The sequence below is a fragment of the Culicoides brevitarsis genome, chromosome 2, assembly GCF_036172545.1.
Source record: "Culicoides brevitarsis isolate CSIRO-B50_1 chromosome 2, AGI_CSIRO_Cbre_v1, whole genome shotgun sequence".
NCBI lineage: Eukaryota > Metazoa > Arthropoda > Insecta > Diptera > Ceratopogonidae > Culicoides > Culicoides brevitarsis.
The window spans coordinates 32,648,455-32,671,449 of NC_087086.1; the positions used below are offsets into that span (position 1 = coordinate 32,648,455).

Consider the following 22,995-nt stretch of genomic DNA (forward strand, 5'->3'; position numbering starts at 1 on the left):
ACTTACCTAACAAAAAAAGCATGAAACGCTCCTAAAATCGCTTAAATTTAAATAAAATACAAGAAAATGTATCGAAATACGAAAAAAATCGATCATTTTTCTTGTAATTGTATTAAAACTTTAACTTTTATTTTGCTTGCTCTTTCATTAATTAATTATTATTAAAAAATATCTAGATAGGGAAAAATTTTAGGGAACTTAAACATAAATAAAGTATATGAATAATTGCTTATAACCTTATAAAAAATAACAAAAATACAGGACACGTGCTGATATAAAAAAAAATAAATGTAAAAAAATCTGTAAAACTGTACAAACCTTGCTCGTATCCCCCTTAAATTAACTTAAAATATCTTAAAATAATAATAAAAAAAAAAATAAAAATTAAACCTGTGTGATAAACTGTATAGATAGATGGAGACCCGAGCCAAGCAAAAAAATCATGGAAAAAAGTAAAATCACCTCTAAATGCCTAGTAGAAATCTTCTTTTTATCCAAAATGCACCTATTGACTTCTAAACCTAAAAATTAATAATAAAAAAAACATTATCCTGATAAATGTTATATTACCTAAAATTATAAATAAAATATTCAATATGGAATTATATATATTGAGAAAGTACCAAAAATATATGAAATAAAATTATAAAATATATGATAAATAATAAAAATAAATCAATTAAAAATATATACAATTATAAGTAAAATAAAATTGAAACAAAATGTTATGTGAAGATTCCTAATAAAATAAATTTATGAGCAAATAACAAATAAAATAATATACTTAAAAAAACTATTTTTCCGAATATTCATAAAAAATATATATTTTTATGTATTTTTTGATTTATTTTGTTGAATATGTCAAATGTTTAAAAAAAAAATTATGAATTGTTGAAAGTTAATTTTTGTAAATTATTTAATTATATTTATTAAAGATAATTAAAATCGAACTAATTTAATGTTGCAAGTGTTGAATAACAAAAAATATATTTTACAAAAGAAAAAAAATTCTCTATTAAAAATAAATAAAAAAAATTAAACAAGAAATGATTATCGTCAATTTTTAATTATTATAAAAAGTAAAATTTCAATTGAAATATTTATTTTAGATTTTTTTTACTTTTTATTATTTTTACAATTTTTTATATTTTTTTTTATTTTTGTTATTTTAATTGTAAAAAAATTATATAATTAATGAAGGCAAATGAAATTATGAAATAATGAAATTACTAATTATTTTTTTTTTATTTTAAAATTAATAAATTAAATTTTTTGAACATATTTAAAGCTATGTTAAATAATAAAAAAAATATATTTTATAATTTTTTTAAATTTTATATTATTTTTTGTTTAACTAAGTAATTAAATTAAAAGATGTATTTAAAAAAATCTATTTATTTTTACAAAATTAAAATTTAAATTCTTTGAATGTAAAATTTTAAATTTTTGATGAAGATAATAATAAAAAGTTAAAATTTATATTTTTTAAAAATACATATATATTATAATTATTTATAAACTAACATTAAAGTTATAATAATTTATCATTAACCTTCACAGCAAAATATATAATAAAATTTTTTATCTTATTTCCTTTCGCGTTCTTGACACGCGACTTTAACGCCATTTACTTACGTATAAAATTTATAACAGATATTTATTAAGCGCCAGGAAATAACAGTAAAGATAATTACAATAATTTAATTTTTATTTATTAAATATTTTTTTTATTTTTCACATATTTTTGATCATCAATGAAATTCCTTACAACACAAAAAGATAAATAAAATAAAATTATAAAAAAAATAAATAAATTTAATAAATGTTAAAAATTAATAAATGCAAAGTATATTGACTACTGTCTTAAAAAATAAATATAAAATATAATTATTATTAATTATATTTAAAGTCTATACTTAATGAAAATAATAAAAAAAATAAAAGAAAAATTAATCGTAAGTGTATTCTAAAAAAAAAAATGAATAAAAAGAGCACTATCTACTAAAGAAAAATAAAATAAATATTTTATTGATATTCCGCTTTTATCAAATCCGCCGCCTTTTCCCCGATCATCATCGCAATCGCTGCCGTGTGACACGTTGGCGGTAACGGCACAACCCCAATATCGACAACGCGTAACTTTTTCATGCCATGCACTTTCAGCTCAGGCGACACAACTGCTGTGCGATCGCTTTCCGGACCCATTTTCGTCGTTGCCACTTGATGATGTAACGATGCCGAAAGTGTCCTTATTGAGCATCTCCAATAATCATCAGTACCAAATCCATGCGATTTACAATTTGGCAGCGGAGTTGCGTGAATTTTCGCATTAAATTTCTCAAAAGGCGGCGTATTGACGATACGAATAGCTTCTTTGATGCCAAACAAAATATCTTCGATATCGGATGGTTCTTTGAAGTAATTCGGGTAGAAACGAGGCCAATGGAAGGGATTTCTGTCCTTTAGTTCGAGATAACCAACGGATTTGGGATGGAATTGCATTACCATGATCGAAAAGACGTCTTGATGCGGTTTATCGAGTTCGCGATAAACGGAATTGTAAATTTCGTCCGTGATTCGCATGCCACGTTTGATGCCGGTGCCTTGATCGGAGCTATAAGCGCCCGGAATGAAGAGTAATTCGATGTCGGGAACACTTCGGGGGTACTTGGAGTTCGGCGTTTTGAGGAAAGTTAATGTTTCGACGCCTCCAACGATGCCGAGAGTCGATCCGCCGGTCGTAAAATAATCTTTCAAGACGTGAGGGAAGAGAACTCTATCCGACGAGATCGAAATTCCACTCGTATTGACGGTAAAAGTGGGTCCAAAGTGACTCAAGTGATCATACATCATCTTCCCGACCGGCAATTCGTGAATCAGAGGCACTCCAATGCGTCGTAAATCGTGTGCGGGACCCACGCCACTCAACATCAACAATTGCGGGGAGCTAAAAGCACCTGCGGAGAGAATAACTTCCTTTGCGGCGAAGACATTTCCCCGTTTTCGGAATCGCACGTACTCGACACCGTAAGCTTCCTTCGTGTCAGGATCAATAAGCACCTTAGTCACTCTCGCTTCCGTCAAAATATGCAAATTTGGACGTTCCCACAAAATCGGGTCGATAAAAGCTGCTGCTGTGCTTCGACGATGCCCATTTAAAGTCGTTGCTTGAACGTAACTCGTCCCAAGTTGATCTTCTCCGTTGTAATCTGTTCGTTTAATTCCCAATATTTTTTGCGCCTGCATCCAAGCTTTTGCGTATTTCGTGCGATGTCGCACAAATTCCGTGTTCATTGGGCCATTTTTGCCGTGAAAAGTGCTATTTTCCAAACCTCTTAAAGAATTTCTCTCACTTTTCTTGAAATACGGCAAAATTTCGTTGTAACTCCAGCCTTTGTTGCCCATCGCAGCCCATTGATCGAAATCATGGCGATTTCCGCGATTGTAAATCATGTAGTTGATCAGAGATGAGCCGCCGACGCCCTTGCCGCGTGGAAAAGCGCAACGTTGATCTTCCATGCCGAGACAAGCGCCCTCTTGCGGTTCCGTGACGTAATTCCAGTTGAACGAAGTGCTTTGAAGGTAAGCGGCGAAAATTGGAATGTCGTTCGGGAAGTTTTCCTGTTTGCCTGCCTCGATGAGGAGAACTTTGTGATTGGGGTTTTCGGAGAGGCGAGAGGCTAAGACGCAACCGCTCGTGCCGGCGCCAACGACAATGAAGTCGTATGAGTTGAGCAGGGACCATGTGCCGAAACCTGAAATAAGAGGTAAAATTTTTTAAAAATATTTTTTCGTAATTTTTTTTTTAATTAATTTTTAAATATTAAAATTTGTTAGAACTTTTATTTTGTGAATTTCAATTATTTATTTTTCTATTATTTTAATTTTCATTAAAATTATAATTTTTTAACCTTTTAATTTTTTTAAATTTATTAAATATTTTTTTTTCAATTTTTTATCAAATATTTATTCAAGAATTAATTCGAGGTATATATAATTTTTAAAATAATTATTGAGTTTTAATTTTTTTCAATTTTTTTTAATTTCTAAAATTTTAAATAAAATTATTTAAATTAATTATTTTTATTTTTTTTTTCAAAAATTTTAATTAATTTTTTTAAATTATTTTTTTATGATTTTTAATTAAATATTTAAAATTATTTTCTTAATTTTTTTTAAATTCATTATTTTTATTTATTTTTTTAGAATTTTAAAAAATTTTTTTTAACATTAATTGAAGAAATTTTTAAATTCTTAATTATTTATTTTTTCTTCAAATTAACGCATTTTTGAAGCTAATTGGCAAACTCTGAAGACCAACAATTTTGCAAAATTTTTTAGAATTATTATTATGTGAATTTTAATTATTTTTTTTATATTTTGTTCAAAATTTTAAATTTTTTTTTTTTTTTTTTTAATAAAAATTACAATTTTTTTAGCAATTTTTCAAATTTATTTTTTAATTTTTTTTATTTTTGTTTAATTTTTTTTTTTTCATTTTTTTTTGAATTTGAATTATTTATTGAATTTTTTTTGAATTTCAACCATTTTTTATTTTTTTTAAATTTTCTTTTAACTTTTAAATACATAAAATTTTTAATTTTTTTGTTATTCAAATTTTATTCAATATTATTTAAAAAAGAATTTTTAACTTTTTTTTTATTTTTTTAATTTCAATTTAAATTTATTTTTTGATTTTTTATTTTTGAAAAAAAATTCTTTTATTTTTAAAAATTTTTTTAGATTTGAATCCGATTTTTTAAAATATTTTATGAATTTCCTTTAAAATTTGTCATTATTCTTGCTTATAAAATATTTATGAAATTTCGCCTTAAGTTATTTTTAAGGGCAAAAAAGTCATTAACCTCATAATCTTTTTTAAACCCACAAAAAATCCTCGAGCGCCTTAAATTAAGATCAAAAAACACATTAATATCAAATATTTCAAATAAACTCGCAAAAATCTCATTAAGAATTCACTTTTTATTTATTATTTTTTTGCCGGCACGCCATTCCCATTGCAATTCAATGCACCTTACTTACTGTTATAATGATTATACGATGCAGTAACGGGACTTTGTTTGTTTTGTTTGTTGTATTCACGCGCCGCATAATCCAGCAACAGTGACTTTAGAAAGAAGAATCCGCATGATTGATGAACCACAGCGAGAATTATCGCTGCGACGATTATGACATTCCTCGATGATGGAGTTAACATCGCGCTGCTAATTCCCTACGACTTTGAACAAAAAAGTGATGAATTTGTATCAGAATCACGCGTCGAATGCTTCTAGCGGTAAATTGGTGACTGCGACGATGACTAATGATGCTCTTCTGCGAGATATTATTTAAATGAAGTGAGAGAAGAAAGAGAAATTATATCAAAAAAACGTAAAAAATGTAAATTAATTTTCAAAAATTTTTTTGTTTGATTAAGAAGTTAACACATTTTTTTTCTTGTTAATTTCTTGTAGGTACAAAATAACTTTTTTTTTGGTAATTTTTTTTATTGACTGCGATAAAACACTTTGTTAACGGAAGACACCGTGCCTAAGGTTAGTGACCCGCAACGTGTGACAATTTTTCAAAAAATTTTTTTGTGGATAAATTTTAAAATTAGGTCAACTGTACGTGACAAAAAATCTAATCAGGTTAATTTTATTCACTGAATTTTTTTAAATTAAAAATTTTATTTTAACAGCTGGAAATTAGTTTAAAAATATTTACTTTTTGTCTGAATAATTCTCTAATATTTTAATTTCACAAATATTTGTTTAACTGATTTTGCGTTTTTTTTTTAATTTTTTTTATCAATATTTAGATAAAATAATTTAAAACAGATGCGTTCATGATCAAGGCTAAGCGAGAACTGGTCATTGATAAAAATTATAAAGATGAGTTGCCGTTCTCTTCTTTATGTTGTTGTTTTTTGTTGTACTCTTTGTCTTTCTTTCGTTCATTGATGTGTGCTTTTGTGTTAAGGAAGGCACGTTGCGTTTTGTTACCTTGAAAGTGTAATTCTTCGACGTCTTTTGTTTTGATCAATATTCATGCCTTCGGGAACAAGGTGCGTTGACTTTCAGGGATTTACAACTAAAGTGATAAAAAAAAATGTTATTTAATTTTAAAAATATATGATAAAAAATTTTAAATAATTTTTATAAATTTATTGAATTTTTATCATTTTATTTCAATTTTATTTAATTTATTTTCTTAAAATTTATTTTAAAAAAAATTAGGTAATTTCAGGCTTTAATTTTTTTTCTTTAAAATATATAAGTATGTAAGTGCTTCAGATATTTAAGAATTTTTTATTCAAATTTTACTTTTTTTATTTTAATTTTTACTTAGAATTTTAAAAAATATCTTCAAGTTTTAACGTTATAATTTTATTGTATTTTTTTTTTTTAGTTAAATTAATTAAGTTTTTAATTATTTTTTACCGAATTTCTTTAAATTTGGATAAAATTTAGTATATTTTGTAAATAATTAGTTTTCATAAGTCATTTAATAATATATAAAAAATTTATCAAATTTTTAATCATAAATTATTACCTAAATTACCTAATTTTTTTTTCTTTGTTTTTATTCAAGATTTTGAGATTAGAAAATTTCTTCAAATTTTAAGGTTAGATTTTTTTGTCTTTTAATTTTTTTTTATTTAATTATTTTTATTAATTTATTTTTTGTTTAAAATGTTTTTTTTAAATTATTCATTTAATTTTCTTGAATTTAAAGGAAAAAATATTATTTTTTATTTTTTCTAATTATTTTATAAATTTTGAGGTTAACTTTTATTTTTTATTTAAATTTTTATAAAATTATTTAGGTTTTTAGGAATTTTTTGTCTTTTAAATTTAATGAGATTTTTTTTATTTTATTTATTTTTTTTTTTAATTTTTAGAATTAAATATTTTATTTTATTTTTTATATTTTTTTATTTAAAGGAATTCTAATTAAATTCAACATTTTCTATTTTTAGATTTTTATTACAATAACAGCAGAAAATGAAACCGGCACACGCTTCAAAATCGAATCCAAGACAAGTTTCCATTGTTTGCAAGATAAAAACTTTTCCAGGTCTCGACATTCTACGCTTGATGTCTAATCGCAAAGTAGTTCAAAGCTAATCTCTAAGAGCCACTTAAAATCTGTCTTTTTACGATAAGCGATAAGAGTATAAATTAGAAGAGAAATTTCAAAGCGCCAGTTAATTATTTCGCGCACCGCAAAACGTCTAAACATGTTTTTAACACAAATTTTTATATTTTTCATTATTTTCGGGATTTCGCAAGCTTTTGAAAATTCCTTTAATCGTCTCGATGGCTTACGAATAATTGGAGGCACAGATGCTGCTGATGGCGCAGCTCCTTTCCAAGTTTCGCTTCAAGGATTTTTCGGACATAATTGCGGGTAAGAATTTTTCTTTAGGTTTTTTAAAAGAATTTTTCATAAATTTTTGTTCAGTGGCGCGATAATTAACCCTCGATGGATTGTCACAGCTGCCCATTGTATCCGCGGGTATCAACCAAACATGTATACAGTACTCGTGGGTACAAATGACTTGAAAAAAGGAGGCACAAAGTACAATCCAGATCTTCTTATTTATCATCATCGGTATAACCAACCTTCATTCCATAACGACATTGGATTAATTCGTCTTAAAACTCCGATTTTATTCAATGATAAAGTCAAGCCGATCAAATATTCCGAACATGAGGTTCCTGCAGGAGCTGTCATTACGTTGACTGGATGGGGAAGATTATCGGTAAGTAATTTTTTTAATTTTTTTCGATTTTTCATTAAAAATTCATTTTCAGGCTGGCGGAAAAATTCCCGATCAATTACAAACGATCGACTTGAAATACGTACCTTATGAGGAATGTTACAAGCTTCATAGCAACGACTCATCTGTCGATATCGGTCATTTGTGTACTTTTACAAAAGCAGGCGAAGGAGCATGTAATGGCGATTCGGGAGGCCCCTTGACGTACGAAGGAAAATTAGTTGGTGTCGTTAATTGGGGAATTCCATGCGGAAGAGGATATCCAGATGCTCATGCAAGAGTTTCGTACTACCATGATTGGATAAGATCTAATGTCGCAGAATATTCGGGAGGATTTATGCCGAGAAGTGATCAAGGAACGATCGCTGCTTGAAGAAAAAAAATTAAGTTTAAAAGTTTTTATTTGAAAAAAAGTTGGGAGTCATGAAGAAATTTCAATTATTTTCTTTTATTTTTTCATCTTTTTCCAATCCTGAAGCTTCAGAAGATTTGTTGGATGCCAATTCAGCAATTTTTGAATTTGTTTTAGCTTTGCTGGATTCTTTGCTCAATTCAGCGCTTTTGGATTTAGTGTGAAATTTGCTGGATTCTTTGCTCAATTCAGCACTCTTCGAATTGATTTCAACTTTGCTGGATTCTTTGCTCAATTCAGCACTCTTCGAATTGATTTCAACCTTACTCGAAGTCAATTCAGAAGCTTTGGAATTTGATTCAACTTTGCTGGATTCTTTGCTCAATTCAGCACTCTTCGAATTTGTTTCAACTTTGCTGGGGGTCAATTCAGCACTTCTCAGACTCGTTTTAATGTTGCTTGAAATCAATTCAGCACTTCTTGGAGACGTTTCAACGCTGCTGGATATCAATTCAACATTACTTGGCATCGTAATTTTCAAAATGCTGTCTATCAAGCCGTTTGCAAGAGTTTCAACTTCCAAATCGAGAACGATTTCGTCTTCAATTTCCTTTTCAGCTTCACTTTCCTTTGAAATTTGGCCAATTTCTTCATGAAAACTTTCGTCTCCTTCAAGCATAAAGTCATCGATAGCATATCCTTTGAACTCTGAGTCACTTTTTTCTTCAGAATTGGCACAGTGTACTGCTTTCAAGAATCCTTGAGCCCATACAGCAACCTTGTCAGCCAATAATTTCATCGCTTTTTCCTTTAAAATTTCATTTTTCTCCTCAATTACTTCAGTTTCCAACATTTTTCGAATTTTCTGATAAACTTTTTCCGAAAAATCTTTCATTTCTGGGCTCAATTCGTGTCTTGTTGGTATCTCCATTAAAAATTCTCGTGCTTCACTGAAAATTCTCAATATCAACGCTCGTATCTCATTAAACTGAATTTCTTCAATTTCCTTCTGTAATCTTTTCTTTTCCTCCTTTTTACATTTTCGTCTCAATTTCTCGTCTTTCTTGCATTGCCTCATAAATCGTGCAGCTTTTTTCGTGTCCATAACGTTGTTTGAACATTCCGCCAAAATTTTATGAAATTTATCGATTTGTTTGCCATCCAAGATCCGCGAATGTTTTTGCCAAGTCTGAAGGACGTCACGTTTTCGTGGTTGAGCGAGCATCTGAAGACGAATCGTCATTGGCGGAATGCAACGAGGAACTTTTTTCGGCTGTTTTTGTGCTTTTGATCTCGTGTCGAAGGATTTTTTTGGCACAGAAAGGAATTTTCTATGTTCGTCTCGCGTAAAAATGTCACGATCTAATATTAAGTTGTCATAATGGCGGCACTTTGGAGGTATTGGATCAGCAGGAAATTCAGTTTTCCATAAAATTTTGGGAGATTTTTTGATTTTTCGTTGAACGAACAAAGGTTTGATGGATTGAGATGAATTTCGTGGCGTTGAATTTCGTCTTATTTTTGCACCAAGCTCAAGTTCAGCAGTTACAGGACGAATAACGGTATCGAGAGCTTCGAAACTGTCGCTTAATACGAGAAGAGATGAACATTTTTGGAGACCCATTACGAGAATTTAGATTTTTTTTGTGTTTTCTTTCAGTTACTGTTGATTTAAAAATTAATTTCAAATTTAAAAATTGGCCTACTTTGATTTTTTTTTATTTTAAGAGACCCTCAACGTATGAGTTCAATTAGGTTTTCGAAAAATTTCAAAAATTCGAAGTACATTTTAAAAAATTAAATTTAAATTTAATTTAAACAAATTTTCGAAAATTTTAGGTTCATTAAGACAAATTTTCGATAATTCGAAGTTCAAAAAGAGAAATTTTCGAAAATTCGAAGATTATTAAGATTTTTTTTTTTTGAATTCGAAGTTAATTGAGACAAACTTTCGAAAATTTGAAGTTCATTAAGAAAAATTTTCGAAAATTCGAAGTTCAATTAGACAAATTTTCGAAAATTCGAAGTTTTTCAAGAAAAATTTTTAAAAATTTTAAAATCACTGTTTTATTACTTAAACAAACCAAATTAAAAGAATTTTAATGCAACATCCAAATAAATTCTATCGATAAACAAAGTTCAATAAAGGTCAATGAACCATGAGAACATCACATGTTGTGCAGAATTTGGCAAAATTGCATAAGTTATGCAAAATGAAAGTAATTTCTGTGTAGGTGCTCTCGCGACGTATAAATTTGGTGCAAAGGGAATAAAATTAATCAGTTCTTAAAATACTTCTTACCAAAACAGATGCAAAAAAATGTCTCAACGACTCTTGCTGTGGTTGTTGCTGCTGTTAAATAAAACTAGTAAGTGATTGAAATTTAATGAAAAATTAAAAAAAAAATAATTTTTTTCTTGTTCATTAGAATTATTTTCCTGCACTTGGGACGTCATCGTCATTGGATCAGGATATGGAGGCTCCGTAATGTGCCACGAACTTGCCCGAAATTTTCCTAAATGGCAAATTTTACTCATCGAAGCAGGACCAAATGCATATACCGGGCGAGGAGTGTGCTTAATTCAAGATGCTCCTCTGTTATCACTTCGTCAACAAGAAGACGAAGAATATAATTGGAAATTCAAAAGTGAACCATGGAATGGAGTATGTCGCGCTATGGAAGAATCCAAATGTGCTTACACGTGCGGCAAAGGCAGCGGCGGCTCATCGCAAATTAGCTCAATGATTTATTCACGCGGAGTCCCGGGTGATTTTAATGCATGGGCAGCTGAGGGATGCACTGGATGGGATTACGAATCAGTTTTGCCGCATTTTAAAAACTTGGAGAAACTTGTCGCACCAGCACCAACGCGTCCGAGTCCCATTGAAGATTCCGATCACGGCGAAAATGGCATTTATGTAACGGAATTTTGTGAACATTCAAATTTCGCACGTGACTTTATTACCGGCGGTGTTTCGCAGGGATGTAAACACGCGGATTACAATGAGAAAAACAGGGAACCCGACGTGATTTCTTTCATTCAGCAAAACACTAATGAAGGAAAACGTCAAAATGTGGCAGCGGATTTGTTGATAAAAAGTGATTTTGTTATAGAGGCTGCCCTTAACGCCAACGTTAATAAGTTAGTTTTTCAAAATGGGCAACTCGCCGGTGTTCATTTCACTCAAAATGGAAAAGTTTATCAAGCAGCTGCCCGAAGAGAGGTTATTTTAAGTGCAGGCGTCGTCAAGTCTCCACAAATTCTGATGTTGAGCGGAATTGGACCGAAAAGCATATTGGATGCGTATAAAATTCCTGTGGTTAAAGATTTGCCTGTGGGCGAATTTTTGTCTGATCAAGTCAATTTCCATGCTCTGATTTATACAACCAACACAGTAGACGAATGTATCGATTACGACGAAGTTTACGATAGTATCGGAGCTTGGGCTGAAAATGAACTAAACATTCTTGCGATACCAGAAGGCAAAGAAGTCATTGCCTTTGGTCGATCTCCAAAATCAAAACTACCTGCTGGCATTCCGGATTACCAGATAACTTTCACAGCTTCACATTATGCCACTGACGGGGGAAAATATCTGCGGAAAAATCATCGTATAACCGAACAATTTTTTGAAACTGTTTTTGGACCTTTGAAGGGAAAAGACGCTCTATCCTGTACTTGCACCCTTCTCCATCCAAAATCCAAGGGAAGTCTCTGGATCAGAGAGAAAAAACCAACCACAGATCCTTATATCTCCCCGAAAATATTTGACGTGGCCGAAGATATGGAAACACTCTTGGCTTGCATCAAAAAAGCTAAAGCGATTTTCAAGTCAGAACCAATGAAAAAATACGCTCCAACTCTGTATCCCTTGAACATTCCAGAATGCAATGCCCAAGGCTTTGACTCTGATCCGTATTGGTATTGCTGCTTTAAGTATCTAGCGATGCCAGCAGTAAATGGCGTTGGTACATGCAAAATGGGACCTCCGTCGGATAAAACGGCAGTTGTGGATCCCAGTTGTAAAGTCATTGGTGTGGAAAAATTGAGAGTTGTTGATGCTTCTGTGATGCGAAGTCACGTTTCAGGTCCGTCGGAAGCAACAATTATGATGATGGCGAAGAAAGTAGCGGATGATATGAAGAAGCTTTATGGTCCCGCTTATCGTAAAGAAAGGGAAATGGATACGTTTTTCCAAGGAATCGGGAAAAAATCGAACAATTTTACAAATTTTGAAACAGTATTACTTTGAAAATTTAAATTAAAATATTTTTATAATTTTTGACTTGAAAATTTTCATATTTTTCATAAAATTCTTATTTTCAATTAATAATTTTAATTTAACTTGAAATGTTCTGATAAGATAAAATCTTAAAGTAGATAAAAAAAAATATTGATTTAAAATAATGAACAAAAAAAAAATGAAAATATTGAACAAAAAAAAATTTTAAGTTTGTCATTTTGAATGTAAAGGTATTTAAAAACTTTCGAAATAAATTTGAAGCTTTATAAATTAATTTTTTTATGGAAATTTAAAACTTTATTTTTAACACTCAAAAATTTTTTAATTGTGATTTTCAAAAAAAAAATTGATAGAATGAAATTTGAAACATTTATTAAAATTACACTTGTTCAATTAAAAAAAATTTTATTACTTAAATATTTCATTTTTTTAAGATGCTGTTTGACATTGATGTCTGAGTTTATTCAGCAGAAAATAAAAATGACGAATTTCATTTTTATCGTTCATTGTTTGATCTTCGAGTTTATTCAGAACAAATATAAAAAACTTTTTTATTTCTGAGAATCGTAAAGTCTTTGACCTGATAAAAAAATTGAACCCAGTAACTATCTCAGAATTTTCTTTTTTATTAAATATCTCTGCTTCGAAACCCTTTAAAGTTGTTATTTTCGTCAATTTAAAGATTTTACAGGCTCATTACTAAATGAAGGCATGGGTGAGTAATTTTTAAGTTATTTAAAAGGCAAAAAGGATCAGTTGGTAACAAATTTATTATTTTCGTGTTGTGGACTTTTAAACAGTTGTTTTTAAATTCAGACGTAATATATTTTTATTTATTTTCGATCATTTTGGGAAAAACAACATTGCAGGCCGATACAATACTTCAAATTATTTTGTATCTCGGAGACTCTTTAAAGCAGAAGACACTGTTAAGTTTATATGCTTGGTTTGAATTAATTAGAATTGATTTCTGAAACTTAAAATTCAGATTTTAAGAACTTACCTTATTGTTTTTGGCCCTATCCATTATTATGACTTTTCTGAAAAAAAAAATAATTATAAGAAATTAAGAAAAAAAAATAAAAAAAAAACAAAGAGATTAAGAAATATTTCGTGTCCGCCTGTTTTGTTATTGTTACCTTTCGAGAAGACGTTGAAAAATATTTGACTTTGAACAGTTTCTTTAAACAAAAGAGTCTGATATAAAGAGACTGATCGAAGTATCTCTGAGGGAGATCAATTGTGAAAAAGTCTTTAAGAAGTAAAGACCTAAAAAAAAATCTTTGAAAAATTTAAAGTGAATTTAAAAATGAGATTAAAATTTCAATCAAGTGTTTTTCTAACGTTGCTGTTAGTTGGTAAGGTTTTTAAGCTTAATAAAATTATTTTAATAATTTTTATAAATTTTTTTTTTAAATTTTCATAGAATTCATTACTGCCCAAACCAATTTCGTTCCTGATGGAAAACCTGAATGGGATTTCTGTGTAATCGGTTTGGGAGCTGCTGGAGCAATTCTTGCTACTCGTCTTGGCGAAAATCCCAAACTGAAAGTTCTCGCACTTGAAGCTGGTAAACATACATTACAAGCTTTCGCAGATAAGCCATTGGGTTCTTTGCTACTGCAAAAACATGAGGATTACAATTGGGGCTATGTGAACGAAGTTGAACCCAACATATGTCTCGGCATGGAAAATCAACAATGTTCATTTCCTCGAGGAAAAGGTTGCGGCGGCAGTACTTGTTTGAATGCCATGATGCACGTTTGCTCGAAACGAAATGACTTTGAACGTTTACAAGAAGCGAATATTCAAAACTGGAATTACGATAACGATTTTCAGTATTACAAAAAATTCGAGAAATTTAGTTCAGCTGGAGGAACGCCGACAATTGTGCATGGAGCAAGTCACGGTACAAGCGGTCCAATGACAGTTGAATTTGCAAGATATCGCACGGAGTTTGCAAATGCTTTCATGCAAGGTGCTATAGAAAAGGGTTTGACTCATGCGGATTATAATTCAAAAGATAATACGAATCCGAATATTGTGTCATGGTTGCAATCCTACACGAAATACGGAAGACGTGAAGAAACGTGCAGTACTTATATCAATACAGTAGCGAAAAACTACCCGAATTTGACTATTGTGTACGAAGCTTTGGTCACCAAAATCGTATTTAACTCTAACAAAGTTGCGATAGGTGTTAATTTTATTAAAGATGACCAATTGTATTATGCTCCTGTGAAAAATGAAATCATAGTAAGTGCTGGCGTCTTCAATTCCCCAAAACTTTTGATGTTAAGTGGCATTGGACCTCAAGCACATTTAAACAGTCTCAACATCCCAGTAGTTAAAAATGCCCCAGTTGGCAAATACATGGAAGATCATCCAAGTATTTACGCGCCAATATATGTCACAAATACCACGGGCAAAAGTGTCAACCCCGATGATCTTGTATCTGATTGGTTTTCATGGTTAATAGGTGGCGGTACGAAACTAAGTCTTCCCATGGCTGTCGATCTTCTTGCTTTTGGTCGTTCAAGTACTTCAACTCAAAAACCCGGCTATCCGGATTACGAAATGATTTTTACAGCCGCCTCTTATGCCTCGCTGGGCGGAATTCTTCAACGTAAAAACCATCGTATGAAAGACTCCTTCTTCAATGAAGCTTTTGGACCGATAGCAAGCAAGTCAAATGATTCTATGGCTGTTATATGCATGGTACTCAATACCAAATCTGTTGGAGAGATACAATTACGCGATACTAATCCAAAAAGTTCACCCAAAATCTATTCAAAGATGTTTACTAATCCAGCTGATGCTGATGTTATGCTGAGTTGCATCAGGAAGGCTCAGCAAATTTTCGAATCGAATTCCATGAAAAAGTATGATCCACAGCAACATATACCGAATATAGCGGGATGTTCAAGCTATTCTTTAAATAGTGATGCGCATTGGAAATGTCTTTTTAAGTATATGGCAACAAACATTTATCATCAAGTAGGAACTTGTCGCATGGGAATCGATGATGGAAATGCTGTTGTAAATCGTAACTTCCACGTGATGGGCGTCTATTCGTTGAGAGTTATTGACAGTTCAGCAATCAGACATGTTCCAACAGGACATGTCGCATGTCATACCATGATGATGGCGGAAAAAGGATTCCAATTAATCAAAAATGATTTCGGAAATTTATGGTAATTAAAAACAAGACATTTAAGACATTCTATTACTTTAATGTTAAACCAAACTAAAAATCTTAAAATTTACCTTATTCTCCTGTAAAAAAAATATTTTAAAAATAAAAGTTTTTGGTCGATTATTGAACTTTGTATCAAGAAAAAAACTCGTGGCTATAAAAAAAATTCTGCTAATTTGTGAATAAACAATGCCAAATTCCACAAAGATGCAAAATGAATGCAAATATTGAAAGAAATTTCATTTCGTGGTATAAATTTGGTGCAACAGCTGAAACAAAATTCAGTTCTGAAAATAATTTTCAACAAAAAATATGGCTTTTCCTATAATTATTTTACTGCTTTTTCTATTAAAATTTGGTAAGTAGTTTTTCTGCTGTGAGAGATGAAAACTCAATTTTTGATTTCAAAAAATTTTAGAAAACATTACCTGTAAACCTGCTGATGGTTACTTTGACTTCATCATCGTTGGAGCAGGATCTGCAGGATGTATCGTTGCTGAACGTCTTTCCGCCAATCCTGAAATTCGAGTCTTGCTTATCGAAGCTGGCGGCGATTCTCTTCAATTTTTACAAGATGTCCCTTTAGCAGCTGTTAAATTGCAAAACAATGCGGAATACAATTGGAACTACACAAATGAGAAACAAGGCAACGAATGCTTGGCTATGGAAGATCAACGTTGTAACTACCCTCGCGGCAAAGGACTCGGCGGTTCGTCACAAATTAACGCTATGATGTATGTTCGCGGTAATCCAAACGATTATGATTCGTGGGCAGCTGAGGGATGTACCGGATGGGATTATGCCTCAATTTTAAAGTATTTTAAAAAATCTGAACATTTTACGCAATCTGGACAACCAGGAATGATTGATCCAGATTCTCATGGTTACAATGGACCAATGTTTACAGAGTTCCCGCGTTTTCGCACAGAATACTCACAAACGTTCGTGCAAGCTGGGATATCGCTGGGAATGTCACATGTTGATTATAACTCTGAACGACAGCTGGGAGTGTCGTATTTACTTGCGAGTACTCACAATAGTCGACGTGTTGATACAGGAACAGAATTTGTCACGAAAATTGCGAAAAATAGACCTAACTTTTACGTGACTTATAATTCGCACGTTACAAAAGTACTTTTTGATGGCAATACAGCAAAAGGAGTTCTTTTTGACAAAGGAAATCTCACGTATGTCGCTTATATAACACGAGAACTAATCTTATCTGCTGGCTCGATAAATACTCCTCAAATACTCATGTTGAGCGGAATAGGACCTGCTTCAACTTTAAATGCTTTGAAAATTCCCGTTTTACGAGATTTGCCTGTGGGAAAGAATTTGCAAGATCATCCAGCCCTTTCTACGACTTTCACTACGCGTTTCAGTGGTAAAGCTATACAGTTTTTGGCTTCTTTTGATCCTTTAGTAACTGCTAAATGGACAACGCAAGGCGGAACACAATTAAGTATCCCATATTCGATGGAAGCTCTCGTTTTTGGCAAATGTGAAGGTTCCTCAAAACCAGAAGGCGTCCCTGACTTTGAATTAATTTTTTCGCCAGCATCATACGTAACAGATCTTGGCTTGTATCAGCGCCGAAACCATCGAATGACTAAAAATTTCTACGATCAAGTCTATAGTCCATTACAAAGAATGGCAAATGACAGCATTTCTGCCATTGTTTTGTTACTTCATCCAAAAGCACGTGGTTACGTGACACTTCGTGATACAAATCCATTTTCAAAGCCTCTCATTTATTCCAACACCTTTGCAGATCCGGAAGCAGCAAAACAGGATAAAAAGACAATTTTGTGCGGAATTCGTGCTGCTCAAAAGATTTTTAACTCAGGACCATGGAATAAATACAATCCTCAACTTTATGGTTTGCGCATTCCGGGATGTTCAAAATTTGTTATCGATGCTGATGCGCACTGGGAATGTGTGATGGAATATTTGACAACGTCAATGTATCACATGTCAGGAACTTGTCGCATGGGTGAAAAAAGTGATCCAACAGCAGTTGTTACGCCAGATTTAAAGGTAATTGGAATACGAAAGCTACGAGTAATTGATGTTTCGGTAATGAGAAATGTAAATTCCGGGCATACAGCTGCTCCGGCAATGATGATTGCTGAAAAAGGTGCCGACATGATAAAGCAAGAGCATAACATTTAAGGTTTATTTATATGAAAAATATTTTGAGAAAATTGCTAATAACCTACTAAACTTTTAGTTATTATTTTGATCAAAATATCCAAGTTTGCGGGCTTCTTGAACCATTGTCACCAATGAATCCAAAATTTCTTCAGCATTGGGTACGATTTGGTCAGCAGGCAACATAAAACCATAAGTTCCTGTATCTCTCATTTCAATGACAAAGACAAAAGGTGTATCATAAACTCCCTTTACCCAATCAATGGCACAACCTGATGCTTCGTAGAGTGTTTCCGCCAAGTTTCCAAATACGTATTTTGTTCCATAACGTTCAGCAATTTTATTTTGCATTGCCTTACCAACCTTAATGTGTTCCTTTCTATTTGAAATATCTCCAGCTCCAGATGTTCCATAAGGATACCTACGAAAGAAATTATTTTAATTCAATTGAGTTAAGAAAAATAAACTTACATCAAAAATTGACCAAACGAATGAAAATCGATATAAGCAGTAATATTCTCAGCAATCGAAGAGTAGAAAGCAGCTAATGCTACAGTTTCTGGCTCAGAGAATTCTGAAGATCCAGCGTAGGCTTCATGACAAGGATTACCCGAAGCTCCCATGGCCATCCATTTGAAGCCAAAATTGCGATTTATGTCAGCCCCATGGCAAAAACTACTCGAAGGTTTACGATTTTTACGCCACATGCGATCTGACGTGTGACTGTATTGAAAACCATCCGGATTTACAACTGGAACAATATACCAATCGATATTTTCAGCAATATCACGAACGTTGGGATCAGTTGAGGTAAGAAGTTCATTCAAAATCCAAGTAGCAGTGGCGCTTGTAATCCATTCACGTGCATGAATATTACCCTTCACAAAAATTCCTTCATTTCCATCTTTATACGAAATCTTCAATCCTAAGATGTCTCGTCCTTCGTACGTTTTGCCAACATTGAATTTCGTCACGATATTCGGATATTGCGCTGCAATGTCATCCATCCATTTGTACATTGTAGGTAAATTGTGATATTCATTCCAATCGAAAGCGGCACGTTTACGAGGAGCAATACCTTCATTGTCGATCCACTCCTGTAAGTTAGTTGTCAATGTTGTGTATTCCATACCAAATTTAGCTAAAATTATATCAATTTCTGCCAATTTGTGAGGAGGCACGACAAAATCAGCGAAACGACCAATAAAGTTGGGCGTTTCCCAAAATATGTAGCCGCTATTTTGGTTTTCGAGCTCTCGCAAAACATTGAGTTGAGTCAAGTCTTCGGGAATAACTCGAAAAACGTGGTAATTGTCGTAACGAGCCTTAACAGCGAACGTCAAACCAATGCACAAAAGAACAATGATCGATTTCATGATAATTTTACGAAAACTAGAATACTAATAGAAATCAAAAAGGTGCATTGAGTAGTTATATATCTTTCGGAAAAGTTATCGCACAGTAATCGATTATTCGAAGCAAATTTTTAATGGATTATCGATTATGAAATTTCAAAAGAATTTTGTTAGAAAAGTAACATTGAGATATGAAACCTACGAATTGCTCAAAAAGGCGATGACTTAAAATTTGAGGTTTTATTACAAAAAGTTGATAATCTCTTAAGAAAATTTCTAATTACTAAATTTTTAGTTTCTGAGTTGCTTGAAATATCCAAGTTTACGAGCTTCTTGAACCATTGTCACCAATGAATCCAAGGTCTCTTCAGCATTTGGTACGATTTGTTCAGCGGGCAAAATGAAACCATAACGTCCTGTATCTCTCATCTCATAGACAAAGACAAATGGTGTGTCATGAACTCCCTTAACCCAATCAATGCTGCCTCCAGATGCAACGTAAATTGTCGTAACAATATCTCCGAATTCGTATTGTGTGCCATAACGTTCAGCAATTTTCTTTTGCATCTCTTTTCCGACTTTGATGTGTTCATCTTCGTTGGAAATTGATCCAGCAACTGTTGTTCCATAAGGATACCTATGAGAAAAAATTGTTAGATATAAATTTTCAAAGACTTCAAAATATTATATTTAGGAAGAAACTTACATCAAAAGTTGACTGTACGAATGGAAATCGATGTAAGCAGTGATATTCTTGGCAATCGTGGAATAGAAAGCAGCTAATGCAGCAGTTTCTGGCTCAGAGAATTCTGAAGATCCAGCATAGGTGTCACTGCAAGCAATGCTTGAAGATCCTCCTGTCATCCATTTGTAGCCAAAGTTACGGTTTGGATCAGCGCCATAGCACAAACTGCTCGAAGGTTTGCGAGTCTTACGCCACATGCGGTTTGATGTATGAGTATATTCAAAGCCATCGGGATTAGCAACTGGAACAAAGTACCAATCGATGTTTTCAGCAATATCACGAATGTTGGCATCAGTTGAGGTAAGAAGTTGATTCAAGATCCATGTAGAACTTGCACTTGTAACCCATTCACGAGCATGGATGTTACTTTCCAAGAAAAGACCTGGATTGCCAGCTTTGTACGAAACCTTCAATCCTTTGATGTCACGTCCTTCGTAAGTTTTACCAACGTTGAATTTCGTCACGACATTTGGGTATTGAGCTGCAATGTCATCCATCCATTTGTACATTGTAGTCAAATCGTGATACTCTGACCAATCGAAAGCAGCACGTTTACGAGCAACACCTTCATTGTCGATCAAGCTCTGCAAATTTCCAGCTAACGTGGTTGGTTTCAAACCAATTTTAGCGAAAATACTTTCAGCTTCATCCAATTTGTGAGGAGGTACGACGAAGTCTACGTTACGACCAACGGCGTCGGGCGTTTCCCAAAACATGTAGCCACTATTTTGGTTTTCGAGTTCTCGCAAAACGTTGAGTTGAGCCTCGTTTTCGACAGTTACTCGCATCACGCGATAATTGTCGAAACGAGCCTTTGCGGCGAACGTCAAACCGACACACAGGAGGACGATGAGCAACTTCATGATGATTCCACGATAACTTATAGAATACTATTGGAGCACAATGAGGTGCGTGGAGTGCTTTTATATCGTTTCGCAAAATGTTATCAAACAATTGTACGTGATTGTTTATAGCTAATTGATAAGGAAATTTTGAATTACGGAATGTCAACAACTTCACAGGAAATGAATTTTCAGACATTTTTAAGTTTTCGAAAATTTGAAAAAGTCCGAAATTGATGAAATTTAAAAATATGCATTGGGATGAAAATTCAAAATGTGCATTGGGTCACGTGGTTTAAAATCAAAAACCCACTTTAGTCGTTTTATGGATGAAAATGTTCTTCAATCCTTATCTTATCTTTGATCACATAATCCTCTTCAAATAAATTGTAAGCCGAGATTTAAGCAAATTCCTCAAACTTCCTGTCCTTACGAACACAATTTTCTGCAAATCCGAATTACTCTGGGTTTTTTCAGTTCAAATTCAATCAACTTCTAATCTGACCGATTGTAAATATTTTTCATTGTGTCATCTTATCATCACTGATAAAAGTTACTGCAATTTAGCCATCAAGATTAAGATGATCTAGATTAAGACATAATTGTTATAAAATGTCAAAAACCCGCCAAATCATTACTGTGACTTGTAATTTCATTTTTATCGAACGATTCGCTGTTTGAGTCTAACTTTGACCTAAATCCTTATCGAATACACAGTAGGAGCTTGACCTTTTATTGTTTGCCATTTCTTGTCAATGTCTGGAAATTTGCTTAAATATGAAGTGAAAGGAAATTTTGTGTCAGTTTTCAATAAGCTTTTGACTTAACATGGAAATTTTGTATTTTTTGTTGATTTTTGGACTAATTGGCATCAAAGTTGATGGAAATCCAGTTGATAACGAGGATGGCGAACGAATTGTTGGAGGAACTGCAGCTGCTGATGGAGTTGCTCCGTACCAAATTTCCTTGCAATCCAAAAATTCTCACAATTGTGGAGGGGCAATTGTTAATGAGCGATGGATTGTTACAGCTGCTCATTGTTTAAAAGGGTGAAATTTTAAAATTTTAAAAAATTCTATTAAATTTTAAAATTTTTCGTTTAAAGTTATTCAGCATCTGATTACAAAGTCATGGCAGGCTCAAATGATTTAAAATCCGGAGGAGAGTATTACGAGCCCGATTTATTATTAATTCACAAAAGGTACAATCGTCCCTCATACCACAATGACATCGGCCTCGTACGTTTGAAAAAAGCTGTGAAATTCAATAATCGTGTCAAAGCTATCGACTTTTCCGAACACGAAGTCCCTGCGAATGCAACTTTAACACTTACTGGATGGGGTCGATTATCGGTGAGTAATTTTTCATACGAACCTCCGATTTTACATCTTTCAAATTTTTAGGCTGGCGGTAAAATTCCTTCACAACTTCAAACAATCGACTTACGGCACGTTCCTTACGAAGAATGCAAAAGACGACATGGAGACAGCGATACTGTCGATATTGGGCATTTGTGTACCTTTACAAAGGCAGGCGAAGGAGCATGTAATGGCGATTCTGGAGGTCCTTTGATATTCAACGGAAAGTTGGTTGGAGTTGTAAATTGGGGAATTCCGTGCGGAAGAGGATTTCCGGATGCTCATGCTCGAGTCTCGTACTACCATGATTGGATTAGGACCAATATCGCGGAAAATTCTTAGTTTTTTCTTTTCTGAATTCTGAATTGAATAACAAGACAACAATATTTGAGTTTTGGTTTCATCTTTGAGTGGTTTTGAAGAAAATTTTGTAAATTTGTGCTTTAATGCATTTATAGAAAAAAATTTTCATATTATTATTTGTTTTATTTTTCTTTATTAAATTAGGCCGCTCCAAATTTTTTTTCGAACTTTTTGTCCCAAAAACTTTTTTTCAAAATGGGGGCAACAAAAAAAAAATTAAATTTGAAATATTTTCATACAAAATGACAAAATTTTAACAGTTTTTTGTTATTAATCAATATTTTGAAGCTAATTGACATAAACTTATTTAAAATTGATTTTTTCAACTTAAAAATTGAAAAAAAAAATTCATAAAAAAAAAGTTTAAAAACATAAATTTAATGATTTTCGAAAAAAAAAATTTAGAGAAGAAAAATTCGTGTAAAAATATCATTTTCAATACAAAAGTTTTTAAAAAATAATAAAAATTAAAAATTTTTTAAAAATTCCTTGAAAAATTAGTTATTTTTGATGAAATTTTTAACTTTTTTTTTTATTTTGCCCCATTGGATTTTCGGCTTTTGAAATGGGGCATGGGACAAAAAGTTCAAAAAAATTTTAG

The 22,995-nt window shown here is 32.2% G+C and overlaps 7 protein-coding genes across 7 annotated transcripts; 4 read left to right on the plus strand and 3 right to left on the minus strand.

Moving 5' to 3' along the window:
- Window positions 1–2,025: 2,025 nt before the first annotated feature.
- On the minus strand, window positions 2,026–5,218 carry LOC134828975 (glucose dehydrogenase [FAD, quinone]-like). Its single transcript, XM_063841966.1, has 2 exons — window positions 5,044–5,218; window positions 2,026–3,755 (listed from the first exon to the last, which is right to left on the minus strand). The coding sequence occupies exons 1-2, from the start codon at window positions 5,216–5,218 to the stop codon at window positions 2,026–2,028; spliced, it is 1,905 nt and encodes a 634-aa protein (XP_063698036.1).
- A 2,010-nt stretch (window positions 5,219–7,228) lies between these two features.
- LOC134828360 (chymotrypsin-2-like) lies at window positions 7,229–8,224 on the plus strand. The gene is made up of 3 exons (XM_063841304.1): window positions 7,229–7,413; window positions 7,468–7,768; window positions 7,821–8,224. The coding sequence occupies exons 1-3, from the start codon at window positions 7,244–7,246 to the stop codon at window positions 8,157–8,159; spliced, it is 810 nt and encodes a 269-aa protein (XP_063697374.1). The 5' UTR covers window positions 7,229–7,243; the 3' UTR covers window positions 8,160–8,224.
- A 2,234-nt stretch (window positions 8,225–10,458) lies between these two features.
- Window positions 10,459–15,582, plus strand: LOC134828976 (uncharacterized). The gene is made up of 3 exons (XM_063841968.1): window positions 10,459–10,507; window positions 10,568–12,307; window positions 13,811–15,582. Exons 1-3 carry the CDS (start codon window positions 10,459–10,461, stop codon window positions 15,580–15,582), a joined length of 3,561 nt encoding a protein of 1,186 aa, XP_063698038.1.
- Window positions 15,583–15,892: 310 nt separating this feature from the next.
- Window positions 15,893–17,752, plus strand: LOC134828977 (glucose dehydrogenase [FAD, quinone]-like). The gene is made up of 2 exons (XM_063841969.1): window positions 15,893–15,938; window positions 15,999–17,752. Exons 1-2 carry the CDS (start codon window positions 15,893–15,895, stop codon window positions 17,750–17,752), a joined length of 1,800 nt encoding a protein of 599 aa, XP_063698039.1.
- A 54-nt stretch (window positions 17,753–17,806) lies between these two features.
- On the minus strand, window positions 17,807–19,107 carry LOC134828978 (zinc carboxypeptidase-like). The gene is made up of 2 exons (XM_063841970.1): window positions 18,203–19,107; window positions 17,807–18,152 (listed from the first exon to the last, which is right to left on the minus strand). Exons 1-2 carry the CDS (start codon window positions 19,105–19,107, stop codon window positions 17,807–17,809), a joined length of 1,251 nt encoding a protein of 416 aa, XP_063698040.1.
- Window positions 19,108–19,313: 206 nt separating this feature from the next.
- Window positions 19,314–20,709, minus strand: LOC134828359 (zinc carboxypeptidase-like). Its single transcript, XM_063841303.1, has 2 exons — window positions 19,793–20,709; window positions 19,314–19,723 (listed from the first exon to the last, which is right to left on the minus strand). Exons 1-2 carry the CDS (start codon window positions 20,692–20,694, stop codon window positions 19,378–19,380), a joined length of 1,248 nt encoding a protein of 415 aa, XP_063697373.1. The 5' UTR covers window positions 20,695–20,709; the 3' UTR covers window positions 19,314–19,377.
- Window positions 20,710–21,501: 792 nt separating this feature from the next.
- LOC134828979 (chymotrypsin-2-like) lies at window positions 21,502–22,373 on the plus strand. Its single transcript, XM_063841971.1, has 3 exons — window positions 21,502–21,722; window positions 21,779–22,025; window positions 22,077–22,373. The coding sequence occupies exons 1-3, from the start codon at window positions 21,502–21,504 to the stop codon at window positions 22,371–22,373; spliced, it is 765 nt and encodes a 254-aa protein (XP_063698041.1).
- The last annotated feature ends 622 nt before the right edge of the window (window positions 22,374–22,995 follow it).